The sequence below is a fragment of the Leptodactylus fuscus genome, chromosome 5 (assembly GCF_031893055.1).
Source record: "Leptodactylus fuscus isolate aLepFus1 chromosome 5, aLepFus1.hap2, whole genome shotgun sequence".
In the NCBI taxonomy this organism is placed as follows: Eukaryota; Metazoa; Chordata; class Amphibia; order Anura; family Leptodactylidae; genus Leptodactylus; species Leptodactylus fuscus.
The window spans coordinates 191,233,857-191,257,652 of NC_134269.1; the positions used below are offsets into that span (position 1 = coordinate 191,233,857).

The following is a 23,796-nucleotide window of genomic DNA, read 5'->3' on the forward strand; positions in this document are numbered from 1 at the left end:
CTTTGTAGGTTTGTCTAAAAAATAAAAAAAAGTTATTCCTCTCAGTACGACCCTCTTTCATTGAATTTTTAAATAATAAAATCCACTGAGATAACATCACAAAGGTCGATGGCAGAAAGTCAGCTCATGTTATGTAAGGTCCGACAAACAGATGGAAAAACGTAAGACACAATAATAATAACACAAGTCCTAGAACTATATTACACAAGACTTGGAAGGAAACAGTTACAGAAAAACAAACACATCTGTGAAACCAAATCCAGAACTGAACTGAATACAGCACCCCCTTGTGGAAAGTTGGAAATATTTCATTAATAACCCAAATATGACAGTTGGATGGATCTGTAAAAAATTGAATAGGGGTGACATGGATGGGATCTGTGCTCAGTATATGGACCTATACACTTCAATGAATAAGCCCAGACCTGTCCTAAGTTTTATGTGAGACACCATCCCCCCAAATCCCCACTATGGACCCGTGAAAAAACATAAGTATGGGGCCATAGAAAAGAATGGGTCAGTGTACCATCTATTATAAATGTATTCCACACTGACCAAATCTGTGGTTGTGTGTATGGAGCCATACAGTGTGGATTTTCTGTTGGTCCGTCCAGATGCCCCCCCGCCTATACAACCAGTCAGACTCCTTGAAGATGCCTGGACATTTCTACCTGGACTACCTGAGTATCATAGCTTAACACTTTAGTGACCTGTACGTCTCAGACCACAAGCAATATGGAGATTGTGAAATATATGGTTATGTATTGAAAAGTGTCATAAAAACAGTTGACAACAAAAATTTACCCGATGTTACCTGCAGGTGGCAGCATTTTAAACAACTCCTTAAGCAGGGTTCACACTAGCGTCGGTGTCCGACAGCTAGTGTCCGATGCTAATGTCCGTGCAAGATTTTGCTCGGACGTTAGCATCGGACACCATTCCCTATTGTAATAGTCCCTATACATCAATGGTTCAGTTTTAGTTAGATCTTTTAGATTTGGGCCATACCCCGTGACCTTATCACACGGCTCTCTAACAGTCATGTGCATGGGAGCTTTACCTGACACCAAGGTACAAGATCACTTTTTAATGCCCTTTTATCATCCATTTCCTTATATGTGCTAAACACATCAGCAATACAAATCTCTGTCCCATCTAGAATATGTAGTATGTTCGGCTGTCTAGACTGGATGCAAGTGTAGCAAATTCTCAGCTGTGCAAAGTACTAGCACTAGATAAGGTTTCCACGAGGAGTGTTTCCATCCAATGACCGCAAATAGAGATCATAGAAATCTAACACTTACGCAGATGTGATTCTGAATAAGCTCCTGTAGTAGTATGTTCCTTCTATATTCTGCCACACATGTCCAGAAAATCTACAATCTCCATACAGATGTGACCATAGTCAGATTCAAGCAGAGGATGCTGTAAGACCATGTAGCCGTGCCATAATATGCCTATTATACTGAAAGCAGGGAAGGATCTAGCAGATGTCCCAATATTATAGGATGTCTACCCTGCAAGGAACCTATTTATAATCCCTCCATTCAAGTAAACATACACTATACAAGACTATATTGTTACTGAACAGCTTGTCACCCGCGCCAAGAAATACAAGGTGTACTCTAGCTGGCTCATCTTGTCTGTATGCACACGACTTATTCCTCGATGACCAAGCTATTGTTATATTAGGTTCTCGGCATTACTCACCGTCCTGCTATACCTGGCCTTACAGCACCACCTAACGTTAGAACACCCCACATCAAACTGACTCACTACAACACTACAAACCATCACTATGAGTCAGTGACACAAATCAGACCAAATGCAAGTGCAAAAAAACTACAAAATTGCACAACGAGGAAATGTGGCCTGGATGGCTGACTTACACAATGCAACGGCGAGCAATAAAAGGAAACAATAACCACTTGGGAACAAAATGTTCATGTAATCTCATATGAGCTGCATCGTGGTCGACACATTAGGTCAAAAGAACCTGCAGTGCAATATACAATGGGAAAAGCTGCGAGTTCGCACACACATGACTTCATCTTAAAGACGTACTCCTTCTCAGAACTCTCTATGGAAAACTCAGTGTCAGTAAAGGGAGTTTTGACATGTCTTTGGTTTTCCCCCATTGACATCAATGGGGAAAAATATGACCTGACTATGACAAACACAACACAGGCCTATCCCCTATGCACTGCATTGCAGCTTCATTCATATGGAGGAGTAACACAGCACTTTCAGACCCCCATTCTGCAGCAGTCGGACCCCAGTAATGTAGCATTTATCCATTATCCCCTATATGTATTTGTAATGTTTCAATTCATTCAGGATAACAAATAAGCTATAACTATGCAGAGAGACTGTTTTGTGTTTAAGGCTCCTAAACACTACAAGGGGCTCACAGGTTTCCATGGTAACAGACTTCAAACAAACCCTGCGTAGTCTGATCCTGCAGTTGTACTGCTAGCTTGCCAAACTACTAAAAGTAAGAGGCCATTCACACGGAAGAAAATGGTGAGGAATTTGGTGTGGAATTTCAGTGCTGAAAAAAAAGTCTCCCACTGACTCCCATTGCTAAGAGAAAAAGGAACTCAATGGAAGCCTTTTTTTTTTTTCAGCGCTGAAATTCCACACCAAATTCCTCACCATTTTTCTCCGTGTGAATGGACCCTAAGAAGTAGAAGACAGAAGGAAGGAAATAGGACTTTATTGCCAAGGAGGCACAGGAGGAGCCGTACACACAAAACGAGAGCTCTCTTATTAAGACTATTTGCAACGTTCCTTCATTTTTCAATTTAGACATTAAAAAAACAGGTTTGTGATGGGAGGAATAGCCTATACCCTATTAGTGACAGACATATAGACTTTCTACTCCAATTGCACCATAATATCACGCTGCCTCTAACAAGTTAAACACCAAGATCAATGGTTTGCCAAGCTCAGACATTTAAACCTTTAGATGCTGCGGTCAATGGCGACCACAACATTGGGGCATCAGCACCCCTGTGAACCAGACTGCAGGAGTCCGATGCCTTCACATGGCCTAATGACAGCCCACATGGCTGCCATCTGTATGATCCTATTAGGCAGAGCCAAATGTATGACCTAATGGGATGTCAGTCAGAATGTCACAGACAGTACAATACATTGCAATACATAAGCAACGTAGCATTACATACACATGATTATACTAAAGATATATATATATATATATATATATATATATATATATATTTTTTTTTTTAAAAAAGTATGAAATAATAAAAATAAACTAAATAAATTAAAAAACACACAAGTAAAATCATAATACGTTACAATACATTAATCACCCAATCCCAAAATGTTTAAGAAATGGTCTTAGTTTACCAAGTGCCAGACAATGAGTGGTTGTAGCCGTTTTGTGCCATACCAACTGGTAACAGTGCCAGGCAATGATGCCCATGGTACAGCATATGGCCAATGAGGCCAGTGGAGTCATGTGCAAGATCACTAGTGAGCAGTGGTGGACTTATGGAGTATATGTGCTGGAGCAGCAGGGTAGTTATCCGGTCAATCCGTACAGTACTGAAACACTCACCGAGGGTCTGGATTCCGGAGATTTTCTTTTCTCACTGCGGTCCAGAATGTCAAATTCAGATGAGGATCCCTGAAAGAGAAAACTTTATTAGGGAAATTTCCTATTAAAGGGTAGATGAATGACCAGTCTAATGAAAAGTATATTCTAAGTTCCCCTATCTATAGGGGAATTTCAAGCTTCCTGTAGCATCAGTCATTAAACTATAGGCTTCCCCTTATACGTATTGTAAACCGATGGCTGGTCAGGTAATGGAGGGGGTGTACATCTCACCCAGACTACTCAGGTGGGTGAGATGAGAAAACTCCTGAAGGAATGTTAGTTCTCAGCAGACAACTTTCGTCTGCTGAGCATTTTGGTAAATACTCAGTACTGGGCTGGATTTTTAGGAATGGCAGGTAGGTTGGTAGTGGGACCTGTCAGTCCACCCCCCTCCAGTCCGTAATTTGCGCTTGTTCCTGCAGCGACTCAGCTGCAGAGACTCTACTCATCAAGGAGGCTTAAGAAGCCAGCTGCAGCAGCAGACTGTGACAGAGTTTGGCTGGAGAGCTGACAGAGAGGTCATATTTTTGGAGCTGTGTCCTGAATGATTGTACTGGCTTTTGGATTTCTGTTATTCTAGATGAGGTAACCTATTCTATGTTTAGTTAGAGCCTAGCCGGGCAGGTAATTATTTTTGTATTGTTTCCTTTTGTTGCTGCACTACCTTTTTGAGTGAAAATAAAACTCTCCTTTGTTTTGGACTAAAGAAACTGGACTTGTGTGTCTATGCCACCCCACCTAGCAACCCCAGACCCTGACAGTATCTACAGATCATAATGGCAAGACCAGAGGTAGACAAATAGCATACCTCTGTGTGGCATCTGACAGAATGTACACAGAACTACATGTTACATGCGCAGTTCTGAACCTGGCTACAGAGTAGCATTAGAGTTACCCTTTAATGCCTTATAGACCAAACCCATGTTTGCACTAAACAGAGTCTGTCATCAGAACCCCTGGAGGCAGAAAAGTTAGGGTCACCTGAATCAAACAGTATTTTCCCCTTGTGAATCGGTTGCCAAGAACCTATTTTTGTCAATATGTAAATTAACTCTTTAGAGCTCTCTGGGCGTTGCTGCTTACATCTCTGGAGAAATAGCAACACCCTTATTCCTCCAAAGCGCTCATTAGCCTATTGAAGAAAAAGGAGAGGATATCTTGCCCATGGAAGCGGTGATTCACAAGATGAGCATACTATTTGGTTCAGGTGACACTAACCTATCTGCAGGGCTGGACTGATATGCTGGTTCTGGTGACAGACTCGCATTAAAGGGGTTTTCTGGTTTTGATAACCTATCCTTAGGTAATCAATATCACATCAGTGGGAATCTCACAGTGGACTCGCAGTCTGTCAGTTAACAATTGCCGGTCCAGTAAACAGATGATGGTGGCGATATGGTCACGTTGTTGATAGAGAACACTACAGTGCCCCAGACATTTAACTCTTCTTCCTACTGACAGAAAGAGATAGCGTTTTGGGACTGGATCTCTCTGTCCCACTCATGTGTCCACTATCAAGTACATGGGGATGCAGAGTTACATATAGCAGGAAAGAGTTAAAGGAGGAAAGTCAAACCTTACACTGTAAAAACAACGCTACTACTTACACTTTCTGGGTTTTTGGGAGAGACTGCGGTCCGCACATCAGACTGTGTGTCCTTCACATCAGACAGCTCAACGTGCAAGAAATCTTCTGCTTGTTCCTGCACTGGAAAGCAAATATATACGTGTAAATACAACGCAAACCAGCCGAAATAAAGGAAAGTCAAAGAAGTCATGTACTTATTCCTTACCATAACCCCATTTTCATGTTTGACCTGAGGGTATTCATTTATATTACATTTACAGTCAATATGGCTTCCACAAAGTATTCTGGTTTTGTCACCCAGCTTTCCTAGAGTCATCAATGTTCTATCCGTTGTTTGGAGTGGAGAATCTGAGAGTACACAGCTAGGAATATCCCTCTTTATGACCCTGGAAAAGCTGGGTGACAGCAATGTGTGACCAGGTCTGAGAATGCAATCTGTGTGGCACCCATCTTTCCAGAAAACAGATAAAGGGACCATTCAAGGATTTACATTTTCTAGGCAATTGTTTTATTATAGAAGGGAATATTTCAACAAGAGTGGATGTGTTTAACTCTTTCAAAAGGATGTAATCCTGTGCCAAAATTTTGTGCAAGGACCTGTATATATCCTTGCAGAATTAGAAGTTGCAGGAGTGAGGAGCCGGTATCTTGAAGAGAAGGCAGTTATGGCTATTTTGTATACACAGTGATCAAAGAGAGTTGTATATACAGCTCTGGGAGCCTCCATGATTCAGCTTACCCCATGCCCAGTACTCAAGTGAACTGCTGGGGGCCAGGAACTGCAGGAGCTGCTAGGGTCTTATAGGACCCAGGTCGGCTCTCAATTGTATTCCTCCTGCAATTGAAGCTAGTCCCTCAGCCCCGATTACAAAGAATATCAGCAGAAGAAAAAAAAAAAAAAAATTTAACATCCCCCCCCCCCCCCCCAAAAAAAAAAAAAAAAAAAGTCTATTATGACCTTATGGATGCAGAAAGGCTATTAAAAAAAAAAAAAAAAAAAAAAAGTAAAAAAAAAAAAAAAAATCACATATATAAATATATACTGTATATTAAGCACATTGTGATATTAAATGACATAAAAATAAATTCCCATCAATTCCCTTCTATGGCACTCACCTGCGCTCATCTTTCCAGAGAATGGAGCATGAAGGTTTGCTGTAGAAGACAAGTGTAGATCCCGGGTGTCTTTTATTAGGGCTTCTGCTTTCTGACGGAGATTATGGGCTACGTTCTGTGACTCCTCCAGCAGTTCACCTGTGACGGGGGTAAAGAGTGTTCCAATGAGGGAGGAGGAGGATGGTCAGAAGTGCACATACAGGAGAATGGAAAGAGAAAGTGCAAGATGAGAAAGGAAACCAATGGTCAGCAGATAAGGACAAAATATTCTATGGTCTAGAAGGGAATTATTTATAGTAAGATGTATTACATGTGGCTGACAAATGTGTCACATATCTGACTCATAGAGGGGAGGTCTATGCTGGATCCCCAGCTGTGATGTCCATATGCCCTAGTAGGGAATATGACGGAGATTATCCAGAGGTGATTTAGGACAGCTTCTTCATATATGGCCATATAGGATAACAGGGTACGGCTGATAAGGATTCCATAGAGATGAGCAAGTACTGTTTGGATCAGCCGATCCGAACAGCACGCTCCATAGAAATGAATGGATGCACCTGGTACTTCCGCTTTGACGTCGGCTGGCCGCTTAACCCCCCGCGTGCCGGCTACGTCCATTCATTTCTATGCGAGCGTGCTGTTCGGATCGGCTGATCCAAACAGTACTCGCTCATCTCTAAATACGGAACCTCTTCTGCTAGTTACGGGGAGCTGAACAGATACAGGAGCCCCTGTAACATTATATTACTATTACACAACACCCGACTATTCCATATCCATGAAAAGGTTTGACCCAGATTAAAAGAAGTCTCGAGACCTAGTCAAAATGAATACTAGTGATCTCTCCACAGGAAAGGATATCAGTATGAGATTTCGCGGGGTCTGACCCTTGACCAGCAGATTCTGCTTCGGTTGCTGGAAGCCTAATAAAAGGGATATGACCAGAAGCAGCTATTTAAAACAATGGGGGCAGAGCTAAAATATCCCAGCGACCTTGTTATAGTGTATAGATCTGTGTACACAGTATACAGCTTCAGACATTGGAGCTGGGAACTGCAGCTCTGTTCCGATTCACTTGAATAGGAGCAGCCGTATACATCACACAGCTTTCAGCAGCAAAAAAAACTGATCGGTTCAACTGGCCCGACACGGAGGACCTTTCCTGTGTATAGTTCATCAGTTTCCTTTTTGCCCAGGTCTCAAGCAACTTTAGTTCATTAAACATTAATTAAATCGTTAATTAAGTCATTCTATAGTATTGGAAAATTATGTGTACTGTATGAGGGTGTCACCACGCCTTAGCGCTCACATATAGCTGGTGCTCTGACCATCCACCACGTGATTTTGAAGACGAGGGAAAATGGATAGGCAAAAAGTTCAATGGCAGCTGCCATCTTGCCCGCTATGTATCCCATTTTAAAAGGACTATATATATATATATATATATATATATATATATATATATATATATATATATATATACACATATATATTATTCAGTATTTTAGTTATAACGTCTATATGCTATATCTACTAAGTGTAAAGGCCCCCGCATACAAGGGAAAAGATGGCAGAGGCTGGAGCTTTAGGTGGGACGGCAGAGTCCTTTATACAAGAGGTGGTCTCCTGACTGTACCCTACCCAGTTATATGATGTATGGGGAAACATAGACTGAGTGGGTTGAATCTTCCTACCCAATCCTTTACTCTCAGAGAAAACAACCTCCCATTGGAAATATCCAACATCTACTTACCCTCCTTTCCCCCATTTGAAACATATGCACACACAGCTGAACTGAACACACAAAGATGGGGTAGAACAGTTGTCTGTAGACTTAACATGTCTGTTCAGCTGGTATAAAAGCATCATTTTGTTTCTAAGTATTGCATCAGAGGGAGCGGCCGCACAGCTCAGCACCACTGCTGGACAATGAGGAGCATCCGCTGATGATACTTCCATAGATTTGTACTGAGTAGGGAAGGGGGGAGGTTGTTCCTCGCCACCCAGAGATGCCATCCCTCCCTGACAGTACAGTGATATTGGTACAGAAACTTATGGTGCATATACCTCTGCGACCGGAGCACTGTTAGTTTCCAGCAATATATAATACCGCTAAAAATCCTCTTTAAGCATTACAGTCAATCAATGCTTCAATAAGCAGTAAATCTGTTTCTGGGAAAGCTGGGTAATAATAGACATGGCAGACCCTGCAGTCTGTCCCAAGCTTCCAAGGTTCTAATATTAAAATATATGGGACAGATGTATTCTGTATAACCAGGCTTGTTTTATTATTCGGGACTCTGGGAAAGCTGGATGGAAACCCTTATAATATGAGGTATGCCTATATTGTAATTTACCAAGCCTTGGGAATCCTGCCATGCGTTCCTTCTTTTCATCAGAGAATTTGGGGGCGCTGCCACCTGGATCATATATTCTGTAGGGACTTCTGCCTTCCATTAATCAGCTACACATCCAATCTTACATCTCTAGGGGGGAGAAGAGAAAACACATCAATTATTTCCATGTCAGCAAAGAACAGATGTCAAGAAGAAAATCTTACATTTTTAGAAAACATGGCAAATAAACAACAAAAATATAACTTGCCTACTATTAAGTATCAGAACCCAGATCTGTTTTGCTTTACCTGTGCAGTGTAAAGGGGTTCTCCAAGCTACATAATCAATGACCTATCCATAGGATTAGCCATCAAAGATCTGCAGGGATCTGGCAACTAGGCCCCAAGCTGATCAGCTCTTTGAAGGGGCTGCAGTGTCTACATGAGTAATTCAGACTTTCGCCAAGCATTGCACCATACATCTGTGCAAAGGCTGAGCTTGGTATGGCAGTTCAGCCCCTTCACTTGAATAGGGCCTGAGCTGCGATCAGACCATGTGACACTATGTTGCTGCGGCTTCAATCAGTTGTTCCATGAGTTCCTGAGTGTTGGATTCCCCACAGATTGACAAATGATAACCCATCCTAATGATATATCATAAACCGTAAACAATCCCTTTAATGCAAAACTCAAGCTGTCGGCAGCCACCACTGGGTGGAGCTCACTGCATACAAATTTATACAACTTCCAATGAAGTCAGTAGGCAGAGACATAACTTGAAGCTCCTGAGCCCGAATGCAAAATCTGTGATGGGCCCTTTCATTGTGCCACTTAGTATAGTAGTATATTTTATGTGACTACTGCCGCTGCACTCCTGTCAGTAGGAGCAATATAAATACCAATACAAGGGGTGGTGGCTGCCAGCAGCTGAGGCAGACATCTTGCCTGGTCTGCTTGGGGTACAGGAGATTTCGTCTATAGGTCTATAACTATCATTTCTAAAGTACCCTCCTCCACCCTCCCACTCTCTCATTCCACATGAATGGGGGTCCTGGGGAGAGATAAGTGTGCGGAGTCGAGGTAGAGAGTGCCAGGGGAGCCGCGGAAGTTGGGAATGGGGGCCATGGTTACGGCGGGAGATGGTGGCACGGAAAAGGAACGCACTGTCAGGCTGGGCTGCCGCGGGAAAGGGGGGGGCACGGGAGTGGGCACCGCGGGGGGTGCCGCCAACCCGCGGACAAAGTCGCGGGCAGATGCTAGTATGGAATAAAAGCAGAAGTGAAGGGACAAACAATCCGCTATATGATGTAACATGTCAAATACAGTCCTATGAAAAAGTTTGGGCACCCCTATTAATCTTAATCATTTTTAGTTCTAAATATTTTGGTGTTTGCAGCAGCCATTTCAGTTTGATATATCTAATAACTGATGGACACAGTAATATTTCAGGATTGAAATGAGGTTTATTGTACTAACAGAAAATGTGCAATATGCATTAAACCAAAATTTGACTGGTGCAAAAGTATGGGCACCCTTATTTTATTGATTTGAATACTCCTAACTACTTTTTACTGACTTACTGAAGCACAAAATTGGTTTTGTAACCTCACTGAGCTTTGAATTTCATAGCCAGGTGTATCCAATCATGAGAAAAGGTATTTAAGGTGGCCAATTGCAAGTTGTTCTCCTATTTGAATCTCCTCTGAAGAGTGGCATCATGGGCTACTCAAAACAACTCTCAAATGATCTGAAAACAAAGATTGTCCAACATAGTTATTCAGGGGAAGGATACAAAAAGTTGTCTCAGAGATTTAACCTGTCAGTTTCCACTGTGAGGAACATAGTAAGGAAATGGAAGACCACAGGGACAGTTCTTGTTAAGCCCAGAAGTGGCAGGCCAAGAAAAATATCAGAAAGGCAGAGAAGAAGAATGGTGAGAACAGTCAAGGACAATCCACAGACCACCTCCAAAGAGCTGCAGCATCATCTTGCTGCAGATGGTGTCACTGTGCATCGGTCAAAAATACAGCGCACTTTGCACAAGGAGAAGCTGTATGGGAGAGTGATGAGAAAGAAGCCATTTCTGCAAGCACACCACAAACAGAGTCGCCTGAGGTATGCAGAAGCACATTTGGACAAGCCAGCTTCATTTTGGAAGAAGTTCCTGTGGACTGATGAAACAAAGATTGAGTTGTTTGGTCATACAAAAAGGCATTATGCATGGCGTCCAAAAAAAACAGCATTACAAGAAAAACACATGCTACCCACTGTAAAATTTGGTGGAGGTTCCATCATGCTTTGGGGCTGTGTGGCCAATGCCGGCACCGGGAATCTTGTTAAAGTTGAGGGTCGCATGGATTCCACTCAGTATCAGCAGATTCTTGAGAATAATGTTCAAGAATCAGTGACGAAGTTGAAGTTACCCCGGGGATGGATATTTCAGCAAGACAATGATCCAAAACACCGCTCCAAATCGACTCAGGAATTCATGCAGAGGAACAATTACAATGTTCTGGAATGGCCATCCCAGTCCCCAGACCTGAATATCATTGAACATCTGAGGGATGATTTGAAGCGGGCTGTCCATGCTCGGCCACCATCAAACTTAACTGAACTTGAATTGTTTTGTAAAGAGGAATGGTCCAAAATACCTTTATCCAGGAACTGATTAAAAGCTACAGGAGGCGACTAGAGGCTGTTATCTTTGCAAAAGGAGAATCTACTAAATATTAATGTCACTTTTCTGTTGAGGTGCCCATACTTTTGCACCAGTCAAATTTTGGTTTAATGCATATTGCACATTTTCTGTTAGTACAATAAACCTCATTTCAATCCTGAAATATTACTGTGTCCATCAGTTATTAGATATATCAAACTGAAATGGCTGTTGCAAACACCAAAATATTTAGAACAAAAAATGATTAAGATTAATAGGGGTGCCCAAACTTTTTCATAGGACTGTATATGTTATCATGAAGAAACGTCCCCTGCTGGTTATGAACATAGTAGATATCCGTGAACTATAGGAGTATATTACAGGATATAGTGGATATTATTCTAGTATCACAGAATAGCGCTCATATAGTATGACTATGGTGGGGATAGATGGCAGCGGATCAGAGATCTCAGCTTCAGGGTCAGCTCTTAGAAGTAGATATAGCTAAGAAGCAACAGAGTGTAATGATCCAATTCCTTAGGGGTCTGTCTATGTTGGACAATATGTAATCACAGGGTGTCCTTCTATGGTTTTATCAATATACAAATGAGCTCTCTGGAGCAACAACAACGTCCTCATTGCTCCAAGCGTCCTCATTTTATTCTGATGACCCTAATCTATCTATCTATCTACAGTCCTATGAAAAAGTTTGGGCACCCCTATTAATCTTAATCATTTTTAGTTCTAAATATTTTGGTATTTGCAACAGCCATTTCAGTTTGATATATCTAATAACTGATGGACACAGTAATATTTCAGGATTGAAATGAGGTTTATTGTACTAACAGAAAATGCGCAATATGCATTAAACCAAAATTTGACCGGTGCAAAAGTATGGGCACCTCAACAGAAAAGTGACATTAATATTTAGTACATCCTCCTTTTGCAAAGATAACATCCTCTAGTTGCTTCCTGTAGCTTTTAATCAGTTCCTGGATCCTGGATGAAGGTATTTTGGACAAACAATTCAAGTTCAGTTAAGTTAGATGGTCGCCGAGCATGGACAGTCCGCTTCAAATCATCCCACAGATGTTCAATGATATTCAGGTCTGGGGACTGGGATGGCCATTCCAGAACATTGTAATTGTTCCTCTGCATGAATGCCTGAGGATTTAGAGCGGTGTTTTGGATCATTGTCTTGCTGAAATATCCATCCCCGGCGTAACTTCAACTTCGTCACTGATTCTTGAACATTATTCTCAAGAATCTGCTGATACTGAGTGGAATCCATGCGACCCTCAACTTTAACAAGATTCCCGATGTCGGCATTGGCCACACAGCCCCAAAGCATGATGGAACCTCCACCAAATTTTACAGTGGGTAGCATGTGTTTTTCTTGGAATGCTGTTTCTTTTTGGACGCCATGCATAACGCCTTTTTTTTATAACCAAACAACTCAATTTTTGTTTCCAAAATGAAGCTGCCTTGTCCAAATGTGCTTTTTCATACCTCAGGCAACTCTATTTGTGGCGTACGTGCAGAAACGGCTTCTTTCTCATCACTCTCCCATACAGCTTCTATTTGTGCAAAGTGCGCTGTATAGTTGACCGATGCACAGTGACACCATCTGCAGCAAGATGATGCTGCAGCTCTTTGGAGGTGGTCTGTGGATTGTCCTTGACTGTTCTCACCATTCTTCTTCTCTGCCTTTCTGATATTTTTCTTGGCCTGCCACTTCTGGGCTTAACAAGAACTGTCCCTGTGGTCTTCCATTTCCTTACTATGTTCCTCACAGTGGAAACTGACAGGTTAAATCTCTGAGACAACTTTTTGTATCCTTCCCCTGAACAACTATGTTGAACAATCTTTGTTTTCAGATCATTTGAGAGTTGTTTTGAGTAGCCCATGATGCCACTCTTCAGAGGAGATTCAAATAGGAGATCAACTTGCAATTGGCCACCTTAAATACCTTTTCTTATGATTGGATACATCTGGCTATGAAGTTCAAAGCTCACTGAGGTTACAAAACCAATTTTGTGCTTCAGTAAGTCAGTAAAAAGTAGTTAGGGGAATTCAAATCAATAAAATGATAAGGGTGCCCATACTTTTGCACCAGTCAAATTTTGGTTTAATGCATATTGCACATTTTCTATTAGTACAATAAACCTCATTTCAATCCTGAAATATTACTGTGTCCATCAGTTATTAGATATATCAAATTGAAATGGCTGTTGCAAACACCAAAATATTTAGAACAAAAAATGATTAAGATTAATAGGGGTGCCCAAACTTTTTCATAGGACTGTATCTGCAGGGCTGGGTTGATATGCTGAGTTCTGGTGACACACTCCCTTTAAGTCAATTCTCCATGGATGTAGAGGGCCCTAAAGAGGAAGAGAAAAAAAGAGGATCTCTCTCTAGCCACTCTCCACTCTGAAAAGGGTCCAAAATGAAGGATCCCTCGCTTAAAGGGGTTTTCCAAGCAAACAATACTGATGACACACAGGCCGCCATTGATCAGCTGCTTTCAGTAGCCGCTATACAGTGAACAGAGCTGGAAGCACATAGCCATGTGTAGTGGCTGAGCTGAGTTACAGCAGCTCCTGTCCGCCTTGGCTCTACTCTCTGTATAGCAGCTACTACAAATAGCTGATCCGTGGGGGTCCCATGTGTTATACCCTGACTGATGTGAAGTTTTTACCCAGAAAACCCCTTTAACCAAGAAACATGTTGCAGGGCATTTGACATAGTGACATCTCTTTCTGCCTTCACTGTGGTGATGCCTCTTGGCTACTAGACTGCGAAAGAAAACACCAGGGGCCCGCTTTACAATGTATTGGCCAGCAATTCAATTTTCCACTGATCCTTATCCTCATCCAACCTCGGCAAGGAGTTTTGGCCTTTGGGCCTACAATGATAGTATCACATCACAGCATACACTGAATTCTATAGGCACCAATGGACAAACTGCTGCATCACTGATATATAGTCTGGGGCCCAGGCAAAATGTAAACCCCCTCAGACCGGTAAGAAACGTCAGTGACTAGTCTGAAGGAAATCCTCCAAGAATCCTAGAAATGACTAATGCACTTTGGAAGGAGAAGTCTAGATCTGATCTCGTCATCCAAAATAGTGTGACACACAGCAAGAACCACAAACTCCTGAGTGACTCCTGAGTAACATACAAAGAGTGCACTCCGGGGTCATCATGTCTTTCCTATCGACTGGAGGATGCAATACACAGCCAGATCCTGGCCAACATGAGGAAAAAAGGTGATGTTAAAACACAAGCAGGGAAACTGAATGGAGGGGGGTCTCTACTCAACGGGGAAAGGAGGGGGTCTCTACTCAACGGGAAAAGGAGGGGGTCTCTACTCAACGGGAAAAGGAGGGGGTCTCTACTCAACGGGAAAAGGAGGGGGTCTCTACTCAACGGGAAAAGGAGGGGGTCTCTACTCAACGGGAAAAGGAGGGGGTCTCTACTCAACGGGAAAAGGAGGGGGTCTCTACTCAACGGGAAAAGGAGGGGGTCTCTACTCAACGGGAAAAGGAGGGGGTCTCTACTCAACGGGAAAAGGAGGGGGTCTCTACTCAACGGGAAAAGGAGGGGGTCTCTACTCAACGGGAAAAGGAGGGGGTCTCTACTCAACGGGAAAAGGAGGGGGTCTCTACTCAACGGGGAAAGGAGGGGGTCTCTACTCAACGGGGAAAGGAGGGGGTCTCTACTCAACGGGGAAAGGAGGGGGTCTCTACTCAACGGGGAAAGGAGGGGGTCTCTATTCAACGGGGAAAGGAGGGGGTCTCTACTCAACGGGGAAAGGAGGGGGTCTCTACTCAACGGGGAGAGGAGAGGGTCTCTACTCAACGGGGAGAGGAGGGGGTCTCTACTCAACGGGGAGAGGAGGGGGTCTCTACTCAACGGGGAGAGGGAGGGGGTCTCTACTCAACGGGGAGAGGGAGGGTCTTTACTGAATTGGGAATGATCTCTACTTCACCTTTCCATAAATTTTGGCACATTTTACTACACAGCACTTATGGTAAGTTTAAGACGGCATATGAGATATCAATCGTAAAAATTCTCCCCCTTTAGTTGAAAGTAACCCTATAAGACAAGTTGTGCACGTATCCTGTAGTTATCGTCTCTACCTCCGACACAAATATTAGGGTCAATTTCTTAGGAAATTAACTAACCTATCAGTATGTTTTGTGGAGTTGGAAAGGAACTTACAGAACCCTCAGGAAAGCAAAGCAACAAGAGGAAAAATATACAGTCTACTGAGAAGTTGTGCTCCGGTTCGAGATCCGGACCCCAGTGTAGCAAGAAGACATTACTAACCGCTGAGCTACCCTGTATATAGTTATATTAATATAAAAGCCTATATATCACCACATAAAAGAGCGAAAATCACAATCTGAGGCTTTTGTAATTGCAGATACTATACGGACCCATCCACTTCTATGGCCCCATACATAAGGGTATACGCACACCATGTGCAAGTGTTGGGGCTACGTATAAAATACATGGACAGCACGTAAATGACATCCATGTGCCGCCTGTGGTTCCATTCATTTCATTTAGTGATCCCAAACCAAAAAATATATAGGACCTGTCACAAGGTTTTTTTTTTTTGGTTTTTTTATACAACCGACTAAAACCAAGGTCACCAACCTTCGTCTCTCCAGCTGCTGTGAAACTGCAACTCCCAACAGGCTCCACTCACTTCCATGGGAAGTCCAAGAACAGCAGAGCGAGTATGCATGCTGGGAGTTGTAGTTTTACGACAGCTGGAGTGCTGAAGGTTGCCTACTCCTGGTCTAGAAGATCATATGCTTATAGATGGGAATCTGATAAGGCCTCGTGGACATGACCGAGTGTGCAGGCCGAGGCTCTTCCAAAGGGGAAATCCGATGTTCTGTTCCCTTCCAATAATTACAGAACAGGTTCTATCCTGTCTTTTTTTTACATTGATCTCTATGCATCGTTTAAAGGATGGAGCCCGGTCCTATACAACCTCTTGAAAACCAGGTAGACCCTTAAGGAAAAGGGATCCCCTGCATACAGTATCCTCACACATCCATTGAAGACCCCTCCCCCCACCCGAGCTGTGCAAAGTTTTGGAAACGGGTATTTCCTAACTGAAATCAGACATGACATTTTTTAGAGAATCTTGCTGGGGGCAGAAAGAACACAATCTTGTATAGTAAAGCTTAGCTGTTCTCCTTCCCATCACCCCCGCACAGGTCACTTCCGTACATCTAATCGAAGAATTGGTATATTCAGTATTTGCCAACAAGCTGTTCACACGTGTAATAGTCAGAGAGTCTGCCTAAGGGGGAACCACAGTCTGTACTGTGTCCTATAGGAAGCCGTCAGTGTGACTGATCTTATTTCATACACTGTAATGCAGACCCTAAAATCTACAAGGTACTACGTGTCCCCCCTTATTTATGGTAATAGGTTATCTTTAAAGCGGACCTTTCACCACCTCCACCAATTTGAGTAAGGGCTAGTTCACACGTGGGCAAAGGGGTGGATTTTGACAGCGGATTTCGCTTCAAAATCCGCCCCTTTACAATGGTGGTCTATGCAGACCGCCGGGCTTCTTTTTTCCGCTAGCGGCGGACTGATGCTAGCGGAGAAAAGAAGCGACATGTCCTATCTTCAGGCGGAAGCCGCGGCGCGCTGGTCCGCGGCTTCTGCCTAGTGGCAGCACCCTCCTATATCGGCTCATTCATTTCAGCCGACATAGGAGGGGAAAGCCGCGACCTTGATGGTCGCGGCAGGCGGGTTTTGACCAGAGAGAGATGCGGCTCGCCGCATCTCTCTCTGTGTCAAAACCCGCGCGGATGGTTCACATGTGAACTGACCCTAAAAGTGGTTGTGAACCTGCTCTCCATCCACTGGCATCTTCCTGACATCTGGAGACTGCTGTAAAATCTGACCTGTGCAGGGTCTTGGTGTTGAACCCCCACAGATCGCATACTGATGTGGATAGGTCATCAGTATGAAAAAAAAAAATCATTTAGTGGCCAGAAAACCCATTTAAGAGGTGCCACTCCACTGATTCTGAGGCAGTTGGAATTTTTCCTCTAGCCCCCACCATTCCTGAGCAATCAGTGCTGTGATTTTTGGTGCCTGATACACTAACTAGACCCTATAATGTCAAGTGGGTGGTGTCAGGCAGGCACAGGGGCGTCACTCAGAGCTCCAATTAGAGGCACACCCCCTTGCCTGCTCCTGCCTGACACCAGCCACTTACTATTATTAGAGTCTACTTAGTATATCAGGCACCAAAACTAACAGCATTGATTGCTCAGGAATGGTGGGGGCTAGAGAGAAAATACCAACTGTGCCAAAATCTGTGGAGCATTGACCATTAAATGATGTGAAGAGCTCGAGTAGATATAAGTGATGAACAACAGTCCTCTTTAGTACATTATTACTACTAAAATATTTTCGTGAATGTGTGAAAATTTCCAAAAAGTTTTCTACACTCACATTTACGACACTTACTGGAAGCTTTTCATAGAGAAACTTAAATGTACTTCATGTGTTTTTCCTTTTAGGCACGGTAGAACATGGTAGATTCCCCTATTCTAGAGTACAGTAATGGCAAATCGTAAGACGATGACGACAAGAAGAAGAAGAGTTTCACTTCTACACAGAAGGTCTTTTTTTAGGTGGGATTCTCCCCTGTGATCATAGTCAGCAGGCAAAAGGTAAGAAGATCATTAATGTCTGTCTCCTGCCCTCGGTACACAAGACAGATTAGTGGTAAACTGTCAAGGATCACTGATAACAGAACGGAGGCGCTGGGCCTACAGGACGCTGGGAATTCCCAAATTTATGACTATTTTTAATAGGGCTAACCTAGAAGCCATTAAAGATGACAAAGGGTTGGAATTACAAGGAAAGAAATCTCTATCTGATGTCATTGAGCGTACAGGCAATCCTTAGGAAACCATGCAAGGATATCTGAGGTAGAGGGGAATTCCACATAAGCCCAATGCATTACATGGTCCACCTAAATATTTCAATGTGATTTGTGCAATACTCTATTTCACCCTGTGGTGGCACTGTGAAGAAAATGAACACCTGCTGCTGGGTTCTTCTATCCATTGCAGCTGATCTGTTGGGTTCTATAAAGGGCCTTTTAACAAAAAGGTCCCTCTACAGGTGACAGCCATGACATGGTTAAGAAAATCCATCTTCATACACCCTATTAAAAAAATTTTTGATGTACTACTGGGGTCCTCTGTATCTTCATACTTTGGAGAACATGGAACAAATTACAAAGAGCGTCTTCTATGTTGGAAGAGCTGTCCTGTCCTACAATTTCTATCCAGCACATTGATCTGAATGAGGTCTGTGCAATACTTAATCTCTCCAGAGGTGGCGCTGCAGGGAAATTACACTTTTTGCCAGATTTTCTCACAGATTACATCTGATCGCTAGATGTTCCAGAGGAGTGACACCATCTCATCTGTTTTTTGCCAATGGAACCCTCTAACATGTAGAGATTCCCCCCCTTTGATACTATTGGCAACCCGTATTCAGAACAATAGAGAAGACTGGCGGAATTGTCAGCAGCGTCAAACTTATAGTCCCCTTATATGGATAACAGACACTAGTATATATATTACAGTATATATTTATATACCACTGTTCATCAGAGTTCGTGGACTTTGGTGGGAAACTAGTGTGTAGGTTTGTAACTGTGGCCAAACATGATAACCACATCCACACTAGAAAAGTAATTGGGAGCTTTTAATGTCAAATGTGATATTCATAGACCGATCAATCTATTAACAAGAAGTTATTTTATTATTTACATAGTCTGTCCATGTCTTATTTACATTGGTCTACTCCTCAATAAACTGAATGGACAGTGTTTAGACTCCCAGCGATCAACGGTAATCACAGAGTGTCCATTTGCCCTGCAGCACCACCACAGGAGAAATTAGGAACTACACCGTTCTCTTTGAATCAATAGGACTGCCCATAGAATTCCCGGTAGTGCCGAGTCCTCCAGAGAAGGCTGTATAAGCTTCTTCAAAGTGCGAGGAATCTCCAATACTGAACTATTATTATTTCATGGCAGAAGAGGAAGTTCTATGTAGATAGTCCTTCTAAGAATGACTTAAAGAGGACCTTTCACCACTTTTGGGCACAGGCAGTTCTATATACTGCCAGAAAGCTGACAGTGCGCTGAATTCAGCGCACTGTCGGCTTTCCCGATCTGTGCCCGGTGTGAAGAGCTTACGGCCCGGTACCGTAGCTCTTCTATGGTCAGAAGGGCGTTTCTGACCATTAGCCAGGAACGTCCTTCTGCCTCGCGGCGCCAATCGCGCTGTGCTGTGGAGCCGGGAGGAACTCCCCCTCCCTCTGCTCACACAGCTTGTCCATAGACGAGTATTATCAGGAGCAGGAGGGGGCGTTCCTCCCGGCTCCACAGCACAGCGCGATAGGCGCCGCGAGGCAGAAGGACGTTCCTGGCTAATGGTCAGAAACGCCCTTCTGACTGTAAAGCGCTACGGTACCGGGACCGATAGCGCTTTACACCGGGCACGGATCGGGAAAGCCGACAGTGCGCTGAATTCAGCGCACTGTCAGCTTTCTGGCAGTATATAACACTGCCTGTGCCCAGATATGGTGAAAGGTCCTCTTTAAGGGACCACACCACCCCATATCAAGCTGCATTTTCACTTCACCAATGTAACTATGTGAATCCCAACTACAGCTAACACTGGGACTTTCACGTATCATAATGATGCCAAATGTGTGGTCTCCTTCCCTTGTTTTTCTGAGAACATGAGCCGCATGAGGTTCAGTATTCCAAAAATGCTGGGGATTTCACAGGCTCCACCCGCTAAGAAATGATCTTAGTTTCCTATGTGTAGTTACAACATACAAGCACTAATAAGGTATTATTTTTTGCAATAAAACATTACAAAACAAAAACATTTTTGTCTTCCGCCAGCAAGATTTTGACAATTTGCAGAAATTTGGTTAAACAAAACATGGGTCCCTTAAAAAAAATTGTCTGGAAACCAGCTAAGTAAAATGAGTTTAGGTTTTATTGGTCTTTATACCAATTAGAGCAGAAGGTGGAAGATTTGAGCTGTAGCAAGCTGCCTCCCAGCCCCAGACAGACCAGTCCAATTCCACCTTCTACTTTCAAGCTTGGTGCCACATATATTGGGACTACAGGGATAATTCCAGAGACACCTACTTTTAACGCTGTATATAATAGCACCCGATCAACAAAGGTAGGGGGCATTCACATGATGTAACGTGGTGTTGATTCCGACACGTAAACTCGTGTCAGAATCAGCGCTACAAAACATAATCCCATTGACTTCATTGGGTTTCGTTGAGTGCGAGCAACACATTGAAATCAATGGGTTAAAAAGCCTCCCATTGACTTCAATTTGTTACGCGCGCTAACCGGAACCCATCAAAGTCCCATCAAATGGGATTCTGTTTTGCAGCGCTGATTCTGACACGAGTTTATGTGTCAGAATAAACGCCGCGTTACATCGCGTGAATGCCCCCTTAAGGGCATCATGCAACGTTTTTTTTACTTCGACTCTTTAGATGGCACTATTATAGCATGACAGCAAGGCCTCATGGGTTGTTTGGCAGTGGTATAAAAACAGTATTGCAAAGCATTACTCTTTTTTTATGGCCTATGCTCCGGATAGGCCATAAATACCCGATAGGTCAGGGTAAACACACTTTTATAAAATATAATAAATCTCCCCCAGTGAGTTATGAGTGGACATGAATATGGATATTACTCTTCTACTACAGGGCACCAGCTCAATTGTACTCCAATTTCTTCAGTTTTCCACTGCAGAAATGTTGTGCATAGTACATGGTAATTTTATTTTGGAACCATCTCAGTCAAGATGAGGCTAAACCAAAAGGTCATGTGACTGCAGTTTAATGCGGTGTCACTAGTACACCAGTTACATTAACAGGTTAGGTAGTATTCAGTGGCGTCACCTGAGTCTTGTGGGCCCCGATCCAATCTTTTGTCCGCAGCCCCCTATCTCATCTCTACAGCGAATTCTTGATAGTGATGGTTAAAGATACTAAGGAGGGTAATCTGAGGGTCTCCTTGGCTTATGGGCCAGATGGAAGCTGCAATCTCAATACTAATGTCAGTGCTTATGGGCCCCGTTCCAACTGCACCCTGTACACCCCCCTGGTTGTATTATATCTGCAAAGCAAAGTAACTGGCACCAAAAGTAAGTAGAAGTGGGGAGACTCTACTACCCTTTGGCTGGTATAATATGCAGGTAATGTACCAAGCTGGCAGCAGACACTAAAGGCATACGTGTAGTTTTTTTGGTATTTCGCATGACAGACATGTCATGTTTTTTGATAAGAAAATTTTGATCTGAATGCTGGAGAACTACAAATATTAGCTTGCTATATGATATCGAATCTCATCATGAATAAGAAAGACAGGATCAAAGCAGGAGCGTTCGGAGATTAATCAATTCCAGAAATCTGGAACCGTCTTCTATCCTAGAGAACAGAAAATATCACCTTACTGTGACTAGCGTCCGCTATGAACTCTGCGACAGGTCAAAGATATTTTTCACAGTTTCACCAAAACATAAAAAATAAAAAAAATAGGTGTACAAAAAAAAAAAAAAATTTCTGTAAAATTTGAAGGGCTAACAGCTCCCTTATATGGATCCAAAACCCACACGGAGGTCCACCATAGGAGCGGAAACCATTCCTAGAAGGCGGTTTTTGCCCAGTGTACTGCCAAGTCCTTCTAAATTCCATCTCTTAGTATACGTAATGGATAACCTAAGTGGAAATCTGTACATAGGAACGGCGAGGCCCGTCATCAATCACAGTGCGATAGAAGTGCTAAGGATGGTAAGTGAATGTTTACGCTCTGTATAAAGTGACAGATCTGCGATTCAGGGGAAATGGAAGTCATCCCCTGTGTGAACCATTACGACAGCTATATTGGCTATCAATGTACTTTCCCAGAAACAAATATAGCTACAAAGTATTTCAACAACCATTGCAACATCTCAAAGATATAATGGTTATATTGGAAGAGAAAAGAAACAAAACTGCGCCACTTCTGTCAGAAGGCTATATTTGGTATTGTAGCCGGTCACAGTAGTCACGTGCCATTTGTGAAGAGGCGACTGCTGAGGCCTGTGATTATCTGCATTGGCCTCCTAGAACAAATGAGATGTCACTGATGACGACGACACCCGGGGGAACCGTATGCGGACAAACATGGCACCGCAGGAAACGAAGGTCCAGAGAGAGACAAGTAATGATGTCTTATGTTTAGGGCACCTCAGCAACAGTATTAAATAATATAGGTGGAATGCCCCTTTAATTGAATGGTGTTCAAGAGGATCCATCACCAGTTCTGAAAAGCCCAATGACATCCATCATCCACCCCACATAACTGGTATACTCTGATAAACTCTATAGGGCTTATATCTATGGAATTGCCGAACAGATTTGGATAAACAGAACACCAGAATGCTCAGAGTGCGATATAGGTCAATGAGGTTTGTCATTTCTGCTTTTCAGACCTAGTACTTTTTAAACGCCCATAAAATGTAAATCAAGAAAAATCCAAAAACTGACCTCAAGTACTGCAGACTCTAGTCACCTGAATGGGGCCATAGAGAGTAGGAGGAATAGGGCTACACCAAGCATAGGCCATTCCATTCTCAGGATTGGTAGAAAACCTATAGATAAACTGAAGGAGTATAGTAGTCATACTCCATCACTTTTGAGATTGGGAAAATCCCCTTAAAATTCCTAAAAAGCAGCTTCAGCAGTGCCACAATGGAGTGGCTGAGAAGTGATGGTATAGAGAAGTGATTGTATAGAGACGTGATGGTATAGAGAAGTGATTGTATAGAGACGTGATGGTATAGAGAAGTGATGGTATAGAGAAGTGATGGTATAGAGAAGTGATGGTATAGAGAAGTGATGGTATAGAATATCCTATGGAGCCCTTACCAATCGTGCTTTTTATGGAAATGAGTTTTCCATGCACTAACCTCCAGCAGAACCATGGTTGTGGAGTCAGTAGGCCAAACCACCAACTCCAAATCCTTCATAAATGGCCGACACGGTCAGTCAGAAGAAGTAAAGATCCTCTAACTGACTAGTAAGCCAGTGACTGATTCCTATATAAGTAAATATGTAACACTATACATCGAATAATCATTTTATAATACCATAAAAAAAATCATTGGTAACATTTTCTGACCCAACCACCCAAACTCTGACTCCATTGCCCTGAGCAGGACACACATATTTCCATAAATTGCTGCTTGACAGCAGATTGATCAGTCTCGATAATGAACAATTCTCCAAGTTTATACGGAAACTTAGGCCGCCGCTTCTTTCCATGATGGCATCATCATATGGTTGTGATTGGGCGCCATGATCATGTGACATGGTGGAAAGA

The 23,796-nt window shown here is 42.9% G+C and overlaps 1 protein-coding gene across 1 annotated transcript in view; it reads right to left on the minus strand.

The window, feature by feature from the left end:
* The window catches only part of TNIP1 (TNFAIP3 interacting protein 1), a 56,039-nt gene that overhangs the window by 26,972 nt on the left and 5,271 nt on the right, over positions 1-23,796 (minus strand). Inside the window, exons 2-5 of the mRNA XM_075274954.1 lie at positions 8,690-8,818; positions 6,330-6,467; positions 5,233-5,333; positions 3,587-3,655 (exon numbers count right to left, since the gene is read on the minus strand). Coding sequence (XP_075131055.1) covers positions 3,587-3,655; positions 5,233-5,333; positions 6,330-6,467; positions 8,690-8,789 — 408 coding nt within the window. The 5' untranslated portion in view covers positions 8,790-8,818. The remainder of the gene's footprint in view (positions 1-3,586; positions 3,656-5,232; positions 5,334-6,329; positions 6,468-8,689; positions 8,819-23,796) is intronic.